This window comes from Alosa pseudoharengus, unplaced genomic scaffold (assembly GCF_046254945.1).
Source record: "Alosa pseudoharengus isolate Yale_2024_CS ecotype anadromous, Long Island Sound unplaced genomic scaffold, YU_APseudo_1.1 YU_APseudo_1.1_scf_9, whole genome shotgun sequence".
Taxonomy (NCBI): Eukaryota; Metazoa; Chordata; class Actinopteri; order Clupeiformes; family Clupeidae; genus Alosa; species Alosa pseudoharengus.
In genome coordinates this window covers 20,097,781-20,118,343 of record NW_027468881.1, presented here as the reverse complement: position 1 = coordinate 20,118,343, position 20,563 = coordinate 20,097,781, and the positions used below count along the sequence as shown (strand labels likewise).

Sequence of the window (20,563 nt, the reverse complement as noted above, 5' to 3'; positions counted from 1 at the left end):
AATACTAAATTCAATCAGATTCATAGCCTACATCCTGATTTGTTGATATTGAGGCAATGATTCCATGCAAAGGCTTGGGCTTCAGGGCCCCCTGACCCCTTGGGCCCCTGGGCCTGGGACCGGTAGGCCCGTGCAGTAATCCATCCCTGGCTGAAGGTAAGACTACGGTAAGAGTGGCACATGTGGGCATTTTGTCAGGGCTTTGGGAGAGCTCTGGATGAGCGTGTGAAGTAAGTGTGTCGTGAGCGTGCACACAGGATGGCGAGGGTGGGGAGGAGGTGGTGGGCGAGTTGGGGGGGGGGGGGTCACTGAGTCACTGACAGTGCCACCAATTATCAGTTGATTAGCAAGAAAGTCTCGCCTTTTCCTGTGCGCAGCTTCTCTGCTCGCCAGAAGCGAACTGTACAAATAATGGCCCATAATGCACTTTGGCACACACTTCAAACAGCCAACTGTCAGGAAAGCTAATCTGTGTCTTTTTTCCCCCTTCATTCTTGTGTTTTGACAATAAAGATAGCATATCTCGTCTTGTGAAAGGCTGGCTGTCTCCTTCTTTGTGTCCGATATGCTGAAATAATTCTGAGCAGTGCTCAGTACCACACCTTCCTAACAAGCCTGACATTACTCCTCATCCTTTCACCATTAAAGTACACATGGTGTATTGATCTGGTTTCCAGGCATCTATATTGAACCCTATTTATTTATCTAACATGCTCATTTAAAATATAATCAGTCATGGCTCATGGCATTGTATTTTATGTCAATATTTGGAAAAAATATTATTCCAGCTATGAATAATTTAATTAACAAAAGTGAGTCTGAGGATTTGAATGGCCAAGGTTTTCTAAAAAGAAAAGTTATGTAACTTGGTCCCATAACAACTCATCAATTAGGATAGAAATGGCTTTTTCTTTCACATCAAGGCAATGTTGAACCGCTACGAGGTGAAGGGGAGGTAGAGTACAGGGATCAGGGGATGAATTTCTCGGTTTAACTGACATATAGATAGTTGGCCAGAAAACAGAATATTGTCTTCCTGGAACATGAAACATTCCAGTTTTTATTCCTCATTTACAGATGTCCTTGCCAATGATTTTTGCCTACTCTCCACAGACTGATGGTGGGTGGACTCAGAGCAGCTGAGACTGAAATAAAGGTTAACCTGTGCCTACTGATTGAGTTTGATGTGTGTATCTAAAGAAATCGCTATAATGAATAACATGGTAATGTTAGATGATCCAATTTATCTTCATTCTATTCATTTTGTATTCTACTTGCAACAATCTTAATACGTCCCAATTCTGTCAAGACAAAAATAAAAGTGCTACACATTGGTGGTGGATAGTGAAGTTCCCCCTTCACTGTGAAGCACTTTAGGTGTTAATTCAATCCCTGCATCATTTTATAAAACAAGCGTGGGGCACATTTGTGCATCTATTCACAGTCACTGTTATTTCGCAGGTTTTTTATTAGTGAGAAAAATGAACAAAATGCTAACTCTTTCCATTTGTAACCCCAACCATTGTCTTGATACAGGCCATGGATATACAGATGGTAAACATTTAGTTTAGCCTGCTTTCTGCTGCCAGTGAATTTTACAGTCAATCTTGATGAATTTGTGAACTGGGAAAAAGCAACTGCTTAAGGTTCTATTTTTCAGGGGCATTTACCAAGATCTGACTTTATACGGTCACAGGAAACCCCACTTCAAAACAACAGGCCAAAAATCAAATATGTCCAATTAGGTCATCCAAAGAAAGAAAACAAGAAGTTGAAATGCAAACAGTAAAAAAAATCAAGTGGGAGAAATTCATTAACTCAAGATTTCTTGTTTCGAACATGAGAGAAGGGGGGGGGGGAGAAAAAGAAAGGAGGAAATGGACACTCAGTAAGGAAAACAGATGCAGGATGGCGTGGTGGCAGTGGTGCCGGGCAAGGAGAGAACGCCGGGTGGCCACAGCTCCAACTGGGGTGTGTGTGTGTGTGTGTGTGGGGGGGGGGTTATCTACCCTCAGCATCCAGGGGGAGGGAACAGACAGCGGCGTCGCTGCTGGTCACTGTTGATGGACCACAAGGCAAAATAATGTCACTGATTAAAGCAATGCCGAGTGGCCAGTCTGAGGCGGCTGGCACAGATGAATGCATGCAACATGCACTCCCTTCACTCCCAACCCCTCACAGTCACACAAAGACAGGACAGCCATTAGATCAGCCAGGAGTGGCAGGAATCACTTGTTCAATCCCATGAAGTCACATCAACTCCTCAGCCCCTGCCTAGAGGAGAACACACTCCATTAGCAAGGCACAGAGGAGTCACTCTGTCACTCTTTTTTTTTTTTTTAAATATAATTTTTGGGGCTTTTTATGCCTTCAATCCAATTAAAGTCCGGACAGTGAAGAGAGTGACAGGAAGCGAATGGGAGAGAGAGAGAGACGGGGTGTGATCCAGAAATGACCTGGGACAGACTCGAACCCGGGTCCCCATGGGCATCTGGACCCACCCAATTATGTATGGGTGCTATTACCAGCTGCACCGTACAGCTTGATCACTCTTCAGGCTTTTTTAAGATTTGTTTCTAACCTTCACAATTAAAAGTCTCACAATATGAGTAAGGGTTAAAATACATTTAATACTAATTTTCCCCGTTTGAAACACTCAGTATTTATAATTTATGCATCAGAAATGTATAGTTTGACAAGGTAAATAAATTACCAATAAAAACATTTGCAGTCTCATCCAAACTGATAATAATCAAAACATTACTGAAATATAAGTTTGCAAGTCCACACACCATAGTGGTTCCCTGTAAGAATTCTTCTGGACTTATCTTTAATTTTACATATACACTGTCCACTTCATGCTATAGAACAGTGTTTCTCAAAGTGTGGTCCGTGGACCACTGGTGGTCCGCAAGCTATCCCAAGTGGTCCGCGAGCAGACATGGTAAAATATAATACAGATGAGTTGTTTGCAATATTGAACCAACTTGTATGTAAATCCAAACAGTTCTGCAACACTGTCTATGTAAGCTACAACACTTTAAATCTTATAAGTCCTCTGACACAATAAGCAAGGTGCAAAGACAACAGGCAAGGTGGTTCAGTAGACCTATTGTCTAATATAGGCTACTGCTGTTTTTTTGTTGTTTGTTTAGGTAGGTGGTCCGTGATTTTTGTTTTATTGGTTAAGTGGTCCTTGGTCTGAAAAAGTTTGAGAAACACTGCTATAGAATATCATCTGCTAAGTGCTAACCGGTGAGCAAAATAACTGCATACCATTAGAAACAGATCTTTGGCCTTTTCACCATTTCACTCACTATACTTTCCAAGTACATTAGAAGTATTTGAACATGTTAAATATTGGTGGAAAATATGCGGATCAAAAGTGTAACAAGTTAAACAACCACAGAAGGAGAGAATACCTTGTACACCCACATGTAAGGATCAAAAGGCACTGTGAATATTGTGTAACAACAGACTGAGGGATGATGACAGAGGCCAGGGGACCGAGAGAAGGGCCATGTGCAGATAAGACAGCTGGAAGACACTGCCCTCTGCTGATCAGAAATTAAAGGACCACATTCTCTTCACTTGGTGTTTACAATTGGACCGCACGCACGCACGCACGTTGTTCCAATCATATATTACTGGAACTGAGTGTCAAGTTTCATTACAAAATACATACTTTTTTACAGGCTTCACATTTTACTGGGAAAGCGGGAGTAAGTCAAACCTTCCCCTTTACTCAATCTAAACAAATGAATGAGCCATCTAAATTTGGGTTGAAGTTGGTGAGTGAGAGCGAGGGAGTGCACACATTCACGACTTATGTGAGATGCATGAGGTACATTGGATCTATAATGGCAACATAACCACAAAGTCAATAAATCAACTTCCTGATCCAAGTCAGTAATTGTTATGTATATTATAAAAGTACTTAAACCCCTGTCCAAATACACATTTGGAAATAAGACAAAAACTGTTTTTTTATTTCCCCCCCCTCCTCTAAAATGCTCATGCTCTAAAATATTTTGCAAACTAATGCCACACATTCCTGTATTGCACATTTCCAATCAACTGGGCTAAAAAGGTTTTCAATTTTATGGCATACAACCTTTGCAAAATGTTTCACTAGCAAATATAATATTGCACTTGATTCACACAAGACAAGGAGTAAAAAAAAAAAAACATGTTTACAGTATTGATATTAAAACATCACAGTTTCCTTGGTCTAAGGCAGCTGGAAAATCCAAACAACAGCAGCCATAACCACCAGATTCACTGTTTGTTGTCAAATGCTTAGATCACATTTGGACTGAAGCCTCCTCTTTGCCGTGTGAGGCGAACATTACCAACCAATGCCTCAATAAAAACACAATGTCTGCCCCCCATTAATCTGAGGTGCTCTTCTGAGGACACTTCCTCTCTTCCTCTCCTTTTAGCAGTGCATAGCAGAGCCTGTGAATTGTAGTTTAAGATGAACTCTAAAAATAAATGATGTGTCAAAGGAAAATGTGCATTTGGGGAAAAGGGGGGGGTGCACGGGTGTATTAAGGGGAGAGCTGCTCCGTTCATTAAGCAGGAAGAGGAAATTACATCATCATGAGGTCGCCCTCTAAAATGGCTTGTCCCATCAGTGACGAGTGTTCTCCCAGTTGAGAGAGCCATTGCTCTTCAGTGTGCGGTCCTCCTCAGTGCATTGGTCCTGAGGCACTGGTCACTGCTGCTTCTGGTCCCTCCGAGAACATTGCTTGTCTATTTGGGACTGGTTACAATAGCACTTCACTTCAAGACAAATCAACAGCGCGGTCATGTCAAACCTGACACGGAGTTTGGGTGCACCTGGGCACTCAGAATCTGTGTATCCAGGTGCTCCTCCAGCCAATCCCCACAGGCATCTAGCAGCTCTGTTGGACGCCAGGAGAGGCTGAGGTCAGAGCAGAGCTCCTTCAGAGTGGCGAGATCGAGAGAACGCTCCGGCCGCCTCACTGGATCCTCGAGAGCCCGCTGGCCACAAGCAGCTTGAAGGGGATGGTGGAGCGAGACACAGTCAGGGGCAGTTTGTGGAGGCCTGTGGACACACAAAAAAGGGCAACAAAAAAAAAATGCAGATATCAGTTCAATCTGAGCTCCTAGTGTAATGTTAAACAAAACAAAGCCAAACAGCCAGAAGGTTTTTTTTTTTTTAAAGAGGTAAAGAGAAAGCAAGCAAATGAGCTTTGAGAACAAAAGCTGAAACAGTGGAGGGAGAGGCAGGGGCAGGCTCCTACTGAGCAGAGGAGATGCTATCTGAGCGCTGAGGAGGGCGGGGGTGTGGAAGCGTGCAAGTGAGAGCGCGTGCTGGACAATCGTATTGGGCTGCCGTGTTTGTGTTGGGCGGAGGGCTCGAGTGCATGAGCTTGAGGGTGTGTGTGTGACTCTGGAGCACACACACACACACACACACACACACAGAGGGGCCGGACGGCCCAACCCATAGGCCCCTGGGGGCTTGTACTGCCCTCCTGGCCCCATGCACCTTCCTGAGAGAATTGTGCACTTTCTATCTGAGGAAGAAAGACCAGCCCATAGGGAAACACAGGCCTGTGCAGGGAACACCTAGAGCACACAGGCATGTCATAAAACTGCTGACAAATGGCAATACACCTGCTAAATTCTCAGGCATATTCAAACACACCTGTTACATGATTAGCTAATATCAACACATCATCCTTTCTTGGTGGGACACAGATTTAGTAATATACTGAAGCACTGACATAACTAAATGAACAGTATGTAACAATGTCACCATTCAGCTATTTTTCTATGGACAACTAACTCTGGGGTCATCTTCACATGACCCTATACCATGTACCGGTAGGTACCATGTAGTTCTGTGGCTCAGTTCAAACCACCCTGTGAAAGAGTAAGCAAAACCTTCACAGGACTACATTACCAATCGTTACACTAAAGACACCAGTTGAACTTTAATGGCAGCTGTGCTACTGTTGATGTTTGCATGGTTTTTACATATCTTTTGTAGTTACCTTGCAACTTTTAGACCAGAACTCCTCGCTGCAGCTTTAAAGTATGAGGAGATGTGGGGAAACTCCCATTACAATGCACAACATGCTTGCTCTCCTGCCCACCATCCCCTTCATGCCTCATGCCTTTACTATACAGCTTTAGCTATGCAATCGTTCATACTCACAGAGCCAGACAGACACACACAGAGACTGACAGGGAGGCTACAAAGGGTGCGCAGCTGAAGCACTCCGTTCACCTAGCGTAAAAATAATGTTTTAGAAGGCTGGTCTAATTTTTTCGAACACACGTGCCGCCATCACGTCTGGTGTAGCCACACTCTTAAAAGGAATGTGTTGTCCCTATCTGGACACAGAGATGTGTTAAAAAAAGACAACACAAGTTGTGTTGATTCAACGCAAGTTGTGCTATTTTCAACACACTTTGTGCACAAATTTAAAAAGGAAACAACACAAACTTGAGTGGTCCCTATCTGGACACAGAGATGTGTTAAAACAACGCAAGTTGCGTTGTTTCCAACACATTCGTTTTAAGAGTGCAGCTCTATTGATTATAGTGGAAGCTAATTGTTGCGGCAGATGAGTCACGCAAACGGAACGCTTCAGTTACGTGCCCCGGTGTAGCCCCCCTGTGAGATTGAGAGAGAGACTGACCAAAGGCGCGGATGAGCTCCCGTTGCACAGCCCAGGTGAGAGTGTTCATGAGGCACGCCGAGGTGAGGCCTGCAAACAGCACATTGTACAGGAACACAATGTGAAAGTTGCCGAGCCAGTTGTAGCGTCCAAAGTCTCCCAGCAGATCGAACCTGGTGATGCCTGGGAGAGAGATGAAATGGAGAGGTCAGGGGAAAACGAATGGAACACCCTTTAGATCACAGGCTCTAAGCTGGTGGGTTGCAAAATCATTCTGAATAGGTTCTGATGTTGCCCTTACTACACTTTGAATATGAAAGCCTATTATGTTTACACTTTTAGGCTAAAAATATTATGAAAATAGTATGTATAGGCCTATGTGTATTTACTAGCCAGTATAATAAAACTGCAATAAAACAAATGTGGGTCTTGACTCAATGACCAAGGGAAACTTAAGGTCCCAAAGCCAGACTGATTTGACCTATTTCATACATGCTCTAAGAAATCAGAGGTTGGGGTTAGGAATGGTATGCCCTCTTGTGGCCATTTGTGTTCAGTGCCTCACACTAAAATGATTAAAGTAATTCGACATAATGTAATTCAGCACTTTACCCCCCATCCACAGAATTCACAAATAACCACAGATAAAAATCAACATCTCAAACACTTTTTAAAATGGCCCCTCTTTACATTTCTGAATGCTGAATACACAAAAAGGCAAATCCAGTTTAAAAGGTTAATGTTTAAAAGCATGGGTCCTTAAGTTGAGATTTTCATTGGGATCTTACACCAGAAAAAAAAAAAGAAAACTAAAAAAACATGTCTGAGAATTCAAAATCAAGAGGGTCAGCTTACCAAGTGTCCGGGAAAAGACAGGCAGGGCTGAGCTCAGCACCAGCAACGACACACAGTTCCCAATGATCTGAGGACAGAGGCGGAGACAGAGACAGTCAGACCCTCTGTACCTGTGTGAGGTATGGGGACCTGTGTGGGGTATGGGGACCTGTGTACCTTGGTGAGGTATGGGGACCTGTGTACCTTGGTGAGGTATGGGGACCTGTGTGGGGTATGGGGACCTGTGTACCTTGGTGAGGTATGGGGACCTGTGTACCTGTGTGAGGTATGGGGACCTGTGTACCTGTGTGAGGTATGGGGACCTGTGTGAGGTATGGGGACCTGTGTGAGGTATGGGGACCTGTGTGAGGTATGGGGACCTGTGTGAGGTATGGGGACCTGTGTGAGGGTATAGGGACCTGTGTGAGGGTATAGGGACCTGTGTACCTGTGTGAGGGTGGTGTCCTGAGCACGAGGCAGCAGACCTGAGAACAGCGGGGAGCTGTAGAAGCCCACCACGGATGACACCATCAGATAACTGACACACGGCAGGTCAAGGACAAAAGCAATAACCAACCGCGACCTACAAAGCTCCAGCACACAGACTTCAAATGCGGCAACAATTGACTTTGAGTTCTAACTGCAAAAAAACTAGATACTAATAAATCATTCAAACAACTTATGCTGGCAAGAGAAGGATGGACTCTTACAACCACTTAAAATACTGATGGCCCCCCGCATGTGATGAGAAAACAAAGTTGTGTTATGCAGAACAACAGAAGCGTGGAAGATCAGCATCACCAAACAGAGGTGGAGAGTAAACTGCAGGTGCGTGGTGTTTCCAGTACCAACAGTGACTACATGTTACAGAGACCATGCGAGTTGGAGACAGAGGGAGAGCACACAGTGCATATGCCTACCATAGGTAAAGAATAAAGGATAACACATTATGCTACTAGTGTTGTCAAAAATGCATGCCTGTGTAATTGTTGTGAATCATTTGCTACCTTTAATGCGTTAAAATAAATGAAAGCGGCAAGTCAACAAATCAGTGAGCCGTATGTGATTTGCAGCAGTATCTGTGACTAGTAAGGCTGTGTAGTCTGAACGAGGCTTTTTCAGGGGTAAGGATACAGAATGAGCACCACTTCCACGGCTGCTCCCAGGGAGCCGAATATGGAGAACGAGGCCATGCCCAGCCGCGGGTCCTTGAGAGAACATGAGGAACATGAGTCATGTCAATAAAATGGATCTTACATTCAAGAACCAAGACAGTTAGTTACATTGAGTTTGCCTGCCCAACCCGATTTCGTTTCACGGTCTCTTTTTGCATAGTTTGGTTGGGTCAGCAGCTGAAGTGACGTGAATCAGTTTGCATGGGTGGGCTGAGTGGGTAGGCCCATTGAGTGTGAGCACGTCATAGCTGCAGTTACACAACTGGGGCAGCTCACCTCCATTCCTCTGGGCATGGCCGTCTCGTAGAACAGCAGCTCCAAGATGTGGAAGCACACCATCAGCACACACACAACCTGAGGAGACAAGCAAACATTACTATGCTTTCTGCAGTGTGTGTGCGCACACACACACACACACACACACACACACACACACACACACACACACACACACACACACACACACACACACACACACACACACACACACACACACACACACACACACACACACACACACACACACACACACACACACACACACACACACACCTTACCGTTAGAGCCAGCAGCAGGAGCATGGCCAGTGGGTAGCCCAAGTTACGTTGCCATGGGGATGCCCTCCTCCGCATTTCTGCGAAAGGATAAAAGTAATGATGAAATAGTAGGGAACTGAGTTCTACTCACTGTGTGCATATGTCTATATATATATATATATATATATGCGTGTATGGGGGTGGAGGATGACTTACCTAAAGCAATGCGTTTGGCCTGCACACTGAGAAACTGCGTCTTCAGTGACTCCATATTAATCCAGCATGAGGCATTGTCTGAAAACAATTCAAATTCAAATAAAAAAAATAAAAAAATAAAAACAGCATGAGTGAAGAGGTGGATAAAGCATCTGCTAAATAAATTAATGTAGATGTATGTGAGAGCCCATCACAACAATGGGGGGGGGGGGGGGGGGGGGCAGCGATGCAACTCTAAAATGAGGGACAGCACAGGCACAGTGCTCCGCTGTCATTTAGCTCTTACTCATACAGCACCCACCCCACCGGAGTGGACCCCTCCAACCACCCACCCACTCCACCACAGCCCCACTCACTCTTCAGCTTCCTGTGGAGAGAGGCCTCCTCCAGCACTGCACAGTTCATCGTCTCCTCCACATTCTCCAGCAGCTGCACACACACACACACACACACACACACACACACACACACACACACACACACACACACACACACACACACACACACACACACACACACACACACACACACACACACACACACACACACACACACACACACACACACACACACACACACACAGACAGAGAAAGATAGTCATCCTCTGATGAGCCACCCAACTCTAGCACAGCTGAGACAAGCATCAGGGGGAAGGAATCACTGGCCTCCCCAGAGAGGATGCTCTCCTGCAGGCTTGAAGGGGGACAGAGGGTCAGCCAGTCTGGGGGGAGGAGGTGGTGTTGTTTGGGAGGGGTGGGGGGGGGGCGACGCATGGACTCACCCGAGGTTTGACCAGCAAGCTGCCAGTGATGCTGAACATCCGAGACAGGCCGAAGGGAGTGCACACTACACAGAGAACACACAGCTGTCAGTACACTGCAGTGGGAACAATTCGACTTCCTTGTTGTTGTTGTAGTATTTAATGTGAACATGTGTGGTAGCGTAGTGGATAAGGAGCAGGGCTAGCATACAGTAGCCTGAAAAGTTGGGTTCAATTCCCGGCTTACACTGTTGTGCTCTTGAGCAAGGCCCTTGTAATATAATTGACATGTTAGTTGTTTTGGATAAAAGCGTCTGCTAAGTGAATAAATGTAAATGTAACAATTATGCTCTAAATGGCAAAAGGAATACAAGCATGGAATCTACTCCAACATGTAGGAGAAAAGCACCACACTTCAAATAGCAGTCATCCTTAAAAGGGGGACACTTGATGTGTACTTACGTAAGAGTAGCAGCACTCCAAACAGTGAAATGCCTGAGTACAGGTAGGGCAGGTAGTATTCCCACAGGTCTGAGAAAAACACACATCAGCCCCATTTAAATGAACATACTGGATATAAACAAAAATAGGACTTTCTGCTGGTGTCTACACACACATGAAAGGACTGAGTGAAGTGGTGTTAGACTGATGGGGACTCACCGTAGAGGCTCTTCCTGGCTGTGTGGTGGTGCAGCAGGGCCGACGCCACCCACACCATGCCCAGTACCAGCAGGCTCAGGAGCAGCAGCATGACCGCGGTCTCATACACACGCGACATCACGCCCTATCACACACACACAAAGCATGCATAAGAGATGCCCAATGTTTTAGACAGCAGAACATTACTTATCTTGTGTATTAAGTAACATTTTAGGAAACGGGAAGGTACCTTTTTAGATCCTGCAAAGCCCTCCGACTCGAGGAAGAAGTAGGCAAAGGGCATGAGGAAAACCAGAGAGAGGTTGGAGAAGAGGAAGACCAGGTTCCACAGGCCTGATAAGGGACAAATACCACTTTCATGAATACCACTCTATTTTTACAGAAAATACCACTGGCATGACTAACGACTGGAGAGTTTAAGCTTATAATTCTGGATTTACTTGAAGATATCATTTTTAACCACTAGGAGGTGCATGTTTCTCCAACATCTTTATCCTATTAACACCTCACAAAACAACAAGTTTCGGAAGGTGGTCAGTGTGAACTAGGGGTAGACGGGAGGTGTTTTCGGAAGTATTAAGAAAACGCCAGGGAAATGCTTTTAGAAAAACAAAAAGGTTGCTTTGCTGTGGCTGAACCTAAACTCTGGAGCCCTCCAGCAGCTTACCCCAACTGTGTAGAAGCTGGAGAAGTCACGTTAAAAACCTTACAAGTCTGAAGGCCTGACCCTTTACACACGAAATCTGAATCCTACACTAAATAGCAAGGTGCCCAAAAGCAGACATTTTGCCACCAGCCCTACAAAGCAATGCCCACACAACACACTGACCATTCTTCTCTCTTGGCCATCTGTGATGACCTTAAAAAAGGGAAATGTGTTTGTTGGTGTGTCTCCGCACGTGCGCAGGCGGTTACCGTGGATGAGGGAGCCATTGAGCCACTGCATGTAGTAGCTGTGGGGGAAGGTGAGCAGCACCTCGTTGGACAGGATGGAGATGGGGAGCAGGAGCACGGCACACACCGCCACAGAGAGGGTGAACGTACACAGCCACAACCTGAGAGAGACAGAGAAAGAGAGACAGAGAGAGACAGAGAGAGAAAAATAGAAAAGGATTAAAAGATAATGATAAGGGTGTGGACTGTGTGGGGTGGTACATTGGAACAGTAAATAACATTGACATTGGCATCAAACACAGATAGCAGAATGACAGGCTGGAGGGGTAAAGGCCACAGAGGGTTTGATATAAATATAATTAATCCATAAATGATAGACTAAGCATCTCCTTTTGATCATGTAAACTTTAAATCTAACTCAAAAGATTCAAAGGAAAAAAGGTCTGCACTTACGCAATCTTGTTGACTGTGGCATCCTCAATGTCATCTAGGAGGAAAAAGTTGAAGAAGAAACGTTTAGGAGCTTAAAGGCCACTGGAACACATTCACAAACATACGCCGTAAAATATTTGCCTTTGGTCAAAACACACCACCAAAACATTTCAAACATGCTGCGTGAGCACACTCCAGAACATGACGACATGAGGAGAAAGTCTGAGACATGATATGTTATCTGGCTAAGCTGCACCCGATGGGAGCAAGAGGAATAAGACTAATCTTTAGATAACGCCGAGACATAATGATGGCGCATGATGGCACAAAGGAGCTGATGGCCCAAATAGTACAGATATGAACAGAACAACAGTAAAAGGTTGGGAACACCTTGTTCTAATGCAGTTAGGTAGGTGGTGTATTGACAAGACTACATGAAAACCCTCGAAAGACCTCGTTTTCTCAAATGTGGCACAAGTACAAAGACTTGTCCAGTTTAACAAACTGGGTGAGCTAAAATGACAGCTGGTACCCTCCAGCATGAATAGGAACACAAGTGTGTGAGTGTGGCGGAAGAGTTTGGAGAGTATTATCTTGCACATTTCCCTCCCAAAAAACCAATAAGCATGCTGGCTAAACTCCCGCTGAACCACAGCTCCGCGGCCTGCCCCGCAGCCGGAGAATAGCACACACACACACACACACACACACATCTGTCTCCAATATGCTGCAAGATGACGATAGGCTTTACCAATGTGGAGGTCCATTGTCACGCCATGGCATGTTTTTCAGTCATTGCAGAACTGAGAGCAGTTCGACTCAATTCTGGACTGAACAATAATACCTTGAAGCACAATGGTACAGAACGTGGTGTTTTGTACAGGTGATCTATTTACAAAACTGCAGACCCTTATAACACTGCTAGAGGGCAATGGGGTTGTGTGGAGGTGGGGGTAGGGGGTTGCGACAAAATGAGGTCTTTGAGGTTAGGTGCATGTTTGTAGTAGGGGCCTCGGGGCTACGCTGTGTCTGGAGGGGTATGTTTATCAGGGCAGGAACATTCCTCAAAGACTCTCCACCAGGCGAGTGGACAGGAGAGCAGGAGACGTTGCATAACTCTGCTCCTTGAGTTATTTGGGGCCCCGGTGTGGCCACAGAGCACCCCCTGTTTGTTGCGTTTGGGCATCAGAGTGTGGAGTAAGGACACAGGGTAACCTATATAAGCATGTTCCTCAGAGCAGAAAGAGCTGGAGCATATTCAGTGTGCGCAGAGGAGGCTGTGCTCGGACAAGGTTACGCAACGCAGCTCCACTCAAAGCAAAAGGGAGCAGGAGAAATCCATCTGGACCGAGCATTCCTCCTTTTAGCAAAGCTTTTGGGGAGGATGTTTTGATGTGGGAGTGCTTGGATAGAGAATAAAATCTAAACGAAATTAATCATTGCCTCAAGGTTGTTGGTACTCACCAGTGACAAACTCTGCATTTTTCTTGAAGTGGGTGAGAATGAGGTAGGACACGATGTAAAGGGAGCTGAAGAGAATGACACAGATCTGTGAGAGAGACAGGGGGGAAAAGAGACATGAAAACACCCACTGCAGCTCTCTGAAATCACTTTTTCCTCTGAGTACAATTAGGGCTAAAGGAGGGTCTGGTAGAACGTGCCTTACTGAATACTAGGGGTGTCAAGGTACACGTATTCGTACCAAACCGCTTAGGCACAGGACGTTAGGTTCAATACAGAGGTGTACCGAATGTACAGAATGCAGTCCATCACAGTAATCAACAGTAGGCTTTTTTGCTTGTGGACCATGTTTCAAAAAATCGAGTTCCCAGACAAATATATTAAGTGGAAAACCATGTCAATTTAGCTCATTAACATAAAAAACATGACTTTCAAAATACTCTTCACGTTGCGCATCAGAAATACTCAGTGAATTTTAGGTTAGCTGTACCTACAGACTTACTGTACCAAAAATTAACTGAACCGTGACTTAAAATCCGAGGTACAGGTGGTTTTGTGTACCATTACACCATTATAAAATACCTTGCATACCAGGTTAGCAAATACAACTCTCTGTGCCCTAGTTGACAAGACATAGCATGCATAGATTTGTGCAACGCAAAATCATATACCGGTAAGTGGAATGGACAAACGTGTTCATAAACAAACAGAACATCTGGAGTGGGCCTGAGCTTCGAGACAACATGGTCATGGACAACCAGTGAGTGGGGCAGTGACTTATCAGGCTATGTGTATTTAGAGTTCCTCTGGTTATCTGACGGCATGAATGGCAATCCTCCACCTGACACTAGCGCACAGCTGCTTATCTGCATTTACAGCAGTATGACATATGAGCCGCTTATCACACCCTACTGATGTGCATGGTTGTGTTTAACGTACAGACTGGAGAGGCCAAGGGATAAGTGTACATTCTGTGTGTGTGTGTGTGTGTGTGCATTTACAGACACATGTGCAAACAACATGTGTAAGTGGGACAGAACAGGTCAATCGACACAGTGAGAAGGAGCCAAAGTAATCCAATAGAGTGAGTAAAGAATAAAAAAGACAGGACAGAACCTACAATGGAGGTGAAATATTACAAAATGGTTGTGAAATTAGGTTGGGTAGTCACTCCCATGTACTATAGTGAGCTGATGGTCTTTAAATGAATACAGTTCTCAACCCTCTACAGAGATGGACCAGAGACAGATGGAGTCCAAAGATTATCGGTTTATCCCAAATGAGACAGTGAAAGGGGGTGAAAGTTACGGACAAGGATTAAAGCAATGACTGAATTGACAATTAGTACAGCACACAGTACCATGTAATCATGCCACAAAAAACCCTTAAAACCTAAAATAGACAGCCACCAACATCCACTGTAGATGTGTTTTTCAGAAGTCAGATACTTTTGAAACTTTTTAAAAATATCAAGTATTTAATCTTTTTTTTTTTAACAAATGTTTTTTTGCTTAACGTTAACCTAGGGGGGGGGGGGGGGGGGGGAGTAGAAAAATAGAAGCACTTTGCTGACAATGCAGTATCCCTCTTACCAGTCTGAGCACACGGCAGGAAGTGAAGAAATGCACTGAAAGATGTTCAGTGAAAATCACTAGGATCTCCAGGCAGCAGGATGATGTGGAAATGACCCATATGTATGCACAACCATGACCTCTACTCTAAAGTCCCACTGTCTCTTTTGAGGAAGCCAAAGTCTTACATGTAAAGGTTTCAAACTGAATCTCATGCGAGTCTCTATTTAAGAACTGTTGAAAGAAATAGGCCTTAGTTTTCCAGTGCAGTTGTGCACCACATGCAACACAAAACAAATTGGCTTCCCATCGAAGGAAGAGGTGATGTCCCATGCATCCTCTTGGACTTCAGAGGAACAGAGGGGGAAAGGAAATAAGGGGGGAGGTGTCGGCAGGATGCAGACATTTCACTTCTAATAACACAATAGTTGTGAAAAACCACCCATGGGTAGAACAGCCCTGACACAAACAAGAACGCAGAGAGAGCCCAGCCTCACTCTCCCCCAGCGGTCCTGGAGGCAAGGCATCAATGTTCCACAACAGCTCAATCAGCTGCAACCCAATCCCACTGTAAGGACATCTGTACTCTGGGCATTGGGTATCACAACAACCATTGTTTAATGCCAACGCTTGCTGCCTTAGTTGTACTCGACTGCTACATGCGCGCACACACACACACACACACACACACACACACACACACACACACACACACACCTAAAGGAAGACCATTAATTTAATAAAGAATAGCAGTGTGAGAACAAATGGGAAGGGAGGGCACAAAGTTGAGTGGGGGCTGGGATCAAACATAAGGGTCTCTTTACATCCGACAGAGACACTGCCTTTGTCTGACCCACTTATGGCCGCCCCACAATTACATTTTGGTGGACAAACAAAGGGGCTGCCACATGCAATCTAGTGGTACAGACAGCCAGATGGACCCATGTTTAAACGGCAAAAGAACTGGATTGAAAATGGCCAGCACCTTGATATACAGACCTTACAGATACCAGGGGTAATGGACAAGGGCATCATCAACCGTTGTTTATTCAGGGGAAAATTGACTGAGCATTAAGCCCTTTTAAAGCAAAGCCCTGAGTTTACAAACAAAGAGAAACAAACAAAAACAATGATGTGCTGATAATACCTTGAATTGATCTAGGGTTCCTCAAAAGAGGAAGCAAACAAAGTAGTGTCTGACTTAAATACATGACACCAACAATGCAGACCATTTGAGGCCATCTCTCTGCCTGGCCATGTGGGAGAAATACCTTGTTGCGTTCCATAACTTCATGCAGTAAAAACCTATACTTCCAACAATGTAAGACCAAAATACAGACTACTTCAATAAGGGTTAGGCAATCAACACAACCCCCCTCCCGCTCCCAAGGGACTGAGTTTTTCCGTCATTAACAAAAGAATGGAGTTTAGCAGTCAGGTCACATGGGGCAACCATGCTATTTGACATTATAAGGGGGATCAGCTGTGATACACCCACGTGCTGGGGCAGATTAACTAAAAGGTGGCAAATGGGCACTGCCAACCAGATGAGGTCTGCAAGTCTCCAAGAACTTTAAACATTCTTTATGCGTGTGCTTGTTCAAGTTCTCAGCTTTTCATTACTGAGAAAGTTTGATAACAACCATCTTGGTGGGGAATGTTTGGTAGCACTGACACTATGTGCTATAATGCACATTTATGGCCTCCTTACATCAAACAACTTTGACAAGATTTGGGAAAGATTCTCGAAAGATTGGAGTCTTTTGAGTAAAGCTTGAATGGGGGCATTAGTTAAAAATACTACAATCTTTCAAGAATCTTTCCCAAATCTTGTCAAAGTTGTTTGGTGTAAGGTGGCCATTAGAGTTTGGGTTGAATTACGCAATCCTTTGCTACACACAGAACTACAGCTACAGGAGAAAATGGCTAAATTCAATACAAGAAAGACATTCCTGCCTACTTACAGCCTGTGTGCTCCACTTGAAGCATTCTCATAGGTTACATACTCGTACAAATAGTCGTCTCCCAGAAGTTCAGGCAAGTATTTGTTTAGCAATGAAATTAGAGAGGGGTTCTCCTGCACTGATAGGTGTTTTGGACACAGGAGGCTTGTGAATCTTAACAGTGTATCACATTAAGATCCGTAGACGTCCGTGCATTCTGTTCCATTAAGTACAGATACACTCATATTTGAATTAGCTGAGAGTTACTGACAACTGAGTGCCATCTGTGGTTGCTCGGGATAAACAAGGCTCATCTTCAAGACAGAATAATTAGAGAAACAGCCTGGTATTGAGGTCAATGATGGGCTAAACCCCAGACTGGGATCTGTTATGAGTGTTACACTAACAAATGGGGTTGATTACACATGAAGCCGTTTTAAGGTCACTTAGCTGGTCCCAATTATCTAGACATGGCAGTTAATGGGAAAGTTAATTAAGGTATTGGCGTTTACATAAAATGGAAAAGAACACCAATCAATAAGATGAAAATAAAGTCGAAACGGGATACAAAAAAAAAAAAACTTTCAAAATATCTGAGCACATCTGAGTAAGTAAGAGCTGACATTAGATTGAGCAGGGGTGAAATACACGTGTCAAAACAGTAACAGTTGCAGGTCAATACAATTGATTGGAAAGTGAAGGAAACAGTACTTTTCTGGCTGCTGAACACTAACCTTAACCAGCAACAGCCTGAGGCTGCAGGACTTCTAAAACAAGCTGCCATTTCATCTTCTGACCCAACTGAGGCATAATCGTCAAATTAATTTTGTCTTTATTCTTGACACAGCAAACTATACAGTATATTTAAAACTCCACATTGATTAGTCATGTATTTATGCTATAGAATCCAGTGATAACCTTTCAAACCGTTGTAAAGGACTCAAAATGGCGCTTTATTCCTGAGCTAAAAAGCCTAGCAAGAGCTAGAGTTAGAAAACTCTGTGAAGCATTTCACAGGCACACTGTACAGCCAATACATCTAAAATGGGTGGGAAAATTGGCAAGAATTGTAAAAATTTATTTAATCATAATTCATGGATCAGCTCCTTACTCCTTATCAGCTCCTTAGCGACTACAGGATATCAGGACTTGTGGTTCAGACCCTGACTGTTAGTATTGCAGTTAAAAAGAGACATTTTGAACCTGATGACCAACAATTCATAGACTATTAAATTAATCGCCAACAATTTGGGTTATCAGTATATTGGCTTTATAAATTTCAATATTTAAAGCTTTACTTTGCCTCTATGACAGTAAACTAACAATCTGTGGTGTGTGGCAAGGCACTTCGGGATATAATCTTGGGCTTTGGGAAAACATTACTAACACTTTATTTCTCAAATAACTAATTCATTAATCAATAAAATAATTAAATAAATTAGAGGTGCATCTAATGATTGTTATTATGCAAGACACACACACACAAATCAATCACTCATATTAGAGTGAAGACAATGTGGTCTGTTGTGACAAAGGACAGTGATAATTCCACTAGGAAAAGCCTAAGAAAGTAAAGTAAAAACCTTCCTCTCATATGCTATTAGAAATTCTACAGTAGAGAATGGATCTGTATGACTACATAAAATCATTTACCATACTTCACTGTGCGGTAGCTTTGCTTATTATTAACCCAGAAAGTATAACTTCATGCTGAAGGGGCACAGGACATGTCCATTTCCTAATCACATAAACAGTGTCTGTGATAAGATGTAATATAAAACAGCAGCAAGGACACTGTAAGAGCAAGGGTCAGCTCCAGCTCCAGCACATCATGTAAAGCTGCTCAAGTCTGAAGTTCATAGGGACTGTGCCAGGCTGGTAGTGTAAAACCTGATTACAATAGAGTCTGGAGGCATTCCGTCATTTTACCTCTGATCCAAGTTGGCATTGTGCAGACATTCAAACAGGCTTACTTATTTGTATTCCACAATAAATGACAAAGTGAATAGTTACAAAACTGTAGGGAAGGGGGTATCCTTATTTTGGAGGCCTACTGATTCACCAATGTTCTAATGGGCCCAGGTGTGGGGCCTACCCCTCCCCCTAGATGAGTTCCCAAAAGGACCCCCCAACACACACACACACACTAGAGAGAGAGAGAGAGAGAAAGAGACTAGGCTAAAGTACATTAGCCTACAGCTTGCCGTGTACCGTGCATACTTAGTCTATAATCATTTTAGACAACCATTCAGACTCAGATATAGGATAACCTACGACTTAAATTGGCATTAAATTGCATAATTTTAAAGAAAATCATGTTACTGATAAAGTTTAATTAACATAACTGGGCGTGTACGCTATAACAAAATAGATTAGCCTACATCTTAATCAAACAATTGGTTTGCCTTCACGGTGTTAAACTAGATGCAAATTCTTTAGACGATATCTTTACGGCTGTGTGCATAGCCATAGTCCACTCACAAACAACTAACTTATTCAGCTCTTGGTCTAGTTTTGCATAGCCCACTTACCAAAGTCTCTCGCACTCGCTCGTGGAATTGTTGCTCTCTGATTGACACGTCGACTGTTTCCATTCTTTGAAAACATCTCTTAAACCATTAGACTGGTTTGAAAAAACGCCTCACAGAAAGTCATAGCAGCTTAGCCTCAAAGCATCGGCGGAGGAGGCACATCACCACAGGAGAGATGTTATCCTATTGTCACCACGACAAAACGATATTCACTTGCATACACGCAATAGAACCCTTCGAAAATGCCCTATGAGAAATTAGTTTACCTCTCAATAGGATTGCTTAGAATGGACTTAAAACCTGTTAGTCGCAGAACTCTCACAAAGAGCTTCTTGTCTTCGCTTAACTGCTCACACGACTCTTCTGTGCGCTTTTACATCCACAGAAGTTGGATAGGGGGTGGAGGCAAGGGCGGCTCTAAAGGTGAGGGTGCTGCCAAACTGACTGGCCAACTAGGCTACAGCAAGAAAGTCGTAGGCTACTTTCCACCGAAAATTAAAATAACGCACCTAATCATAGGCAGCACTCTTAATGAAACACACAGAACTATTTGGTTGTGTAAATTATTTAAGAATTCGGGGCAGGCTGCTCAGCTCAAAGCCATACAGTTAATATCCAAGTTAGCCAATTTTTGTCTAACATTTTGGTTAGGTCATCACACAGACACACCATGTAGCCTACATTTGGGATAACAATGTTGGGAGATCTACTGCAAATGAATGAGGAATAGCCTACAATGGGAAAACTCATCGAAATCATTTGTTTAAGAGTCAATCAATTACAAACTCTAATCGTGACAGTGTCATCATCCAAAGTCCATTTTCCCTCACTGACACAACCACGGAAATTGTTTTCAGGTTCATAAGACAACTTCAAAGCTCTGGGCTGACAAGA

The 20,563-nt window shown here is 43.8% G+C and overlaps 1 protein-coding gene across 1 annotated transcript; it reads right to left on the bottom strand.

Moving 5' to 3' along the window:
* Window positions 1-2,610: 2,610 nt before the first annotated feature.
* Window positions 2,611-20,031, bottom strand: lmbr1l (limb development membrane protein 1-like). The gene is made up of 17 exons (XM_076276345.1): window positions 19,670-20,031; window positions 13,628-13,712; window positions 12,185-12,218; window positions 11,753-11,892; window positions 11,067-11,170; window positions 10,838-10,961; window positions 10,640-10,708; window positions 10,199-10,263; window positions 9,774-9,846; window positions 9,418-9,495; window positions 9,223-9,299; window positions 8,942-9,019; window positions 8,625-8,698; window positions 7,938-8,028; window positions 7,512-7,578; window positions 6,678-6,839; window positions 2,611-5,071 (listed from the first exon to the last, which is right to left on the bottom strand). Exons 1-17 carry the CDS (start codon window positions 19,730-19,732, stop codon window positions 4,986-4,988), a joined length of 1,470 nt encoding a protein of 489 aa, XP_076132460.1. The 5' UTR covers window positions 19,733-20,031; the 3' UTR covers window positions 2,611-4,985.
* Window positions 20,032-20,563: the final 532 nt, after the last annotated feature.

Bases quoted from the DNA above. Each gene is read 5' to 3' on its own strand.
- lmbr1l (XM_076276345.1), bottom strand. From the start codon at position 19,732: ATGGAAACAGTCGACGTGTCAATCAGAGAGCAACAATTCCACGAGCGA. The intron at 9,496-9,773 runs GTGAGTGGGGCT...AATTGTTTTCAG, and splicing joins TCTCCACAGGAAGCTGAAGA to ACAATGCCTCATGCTGGATT. The intron at 5,072-6,677 runs GTCAGTCTCTCT...GTGTGTCCACAG, and splicing joins GGAGCTCATCCGCGCCTTTG to GCCTCCACAAACTGCCCCTG.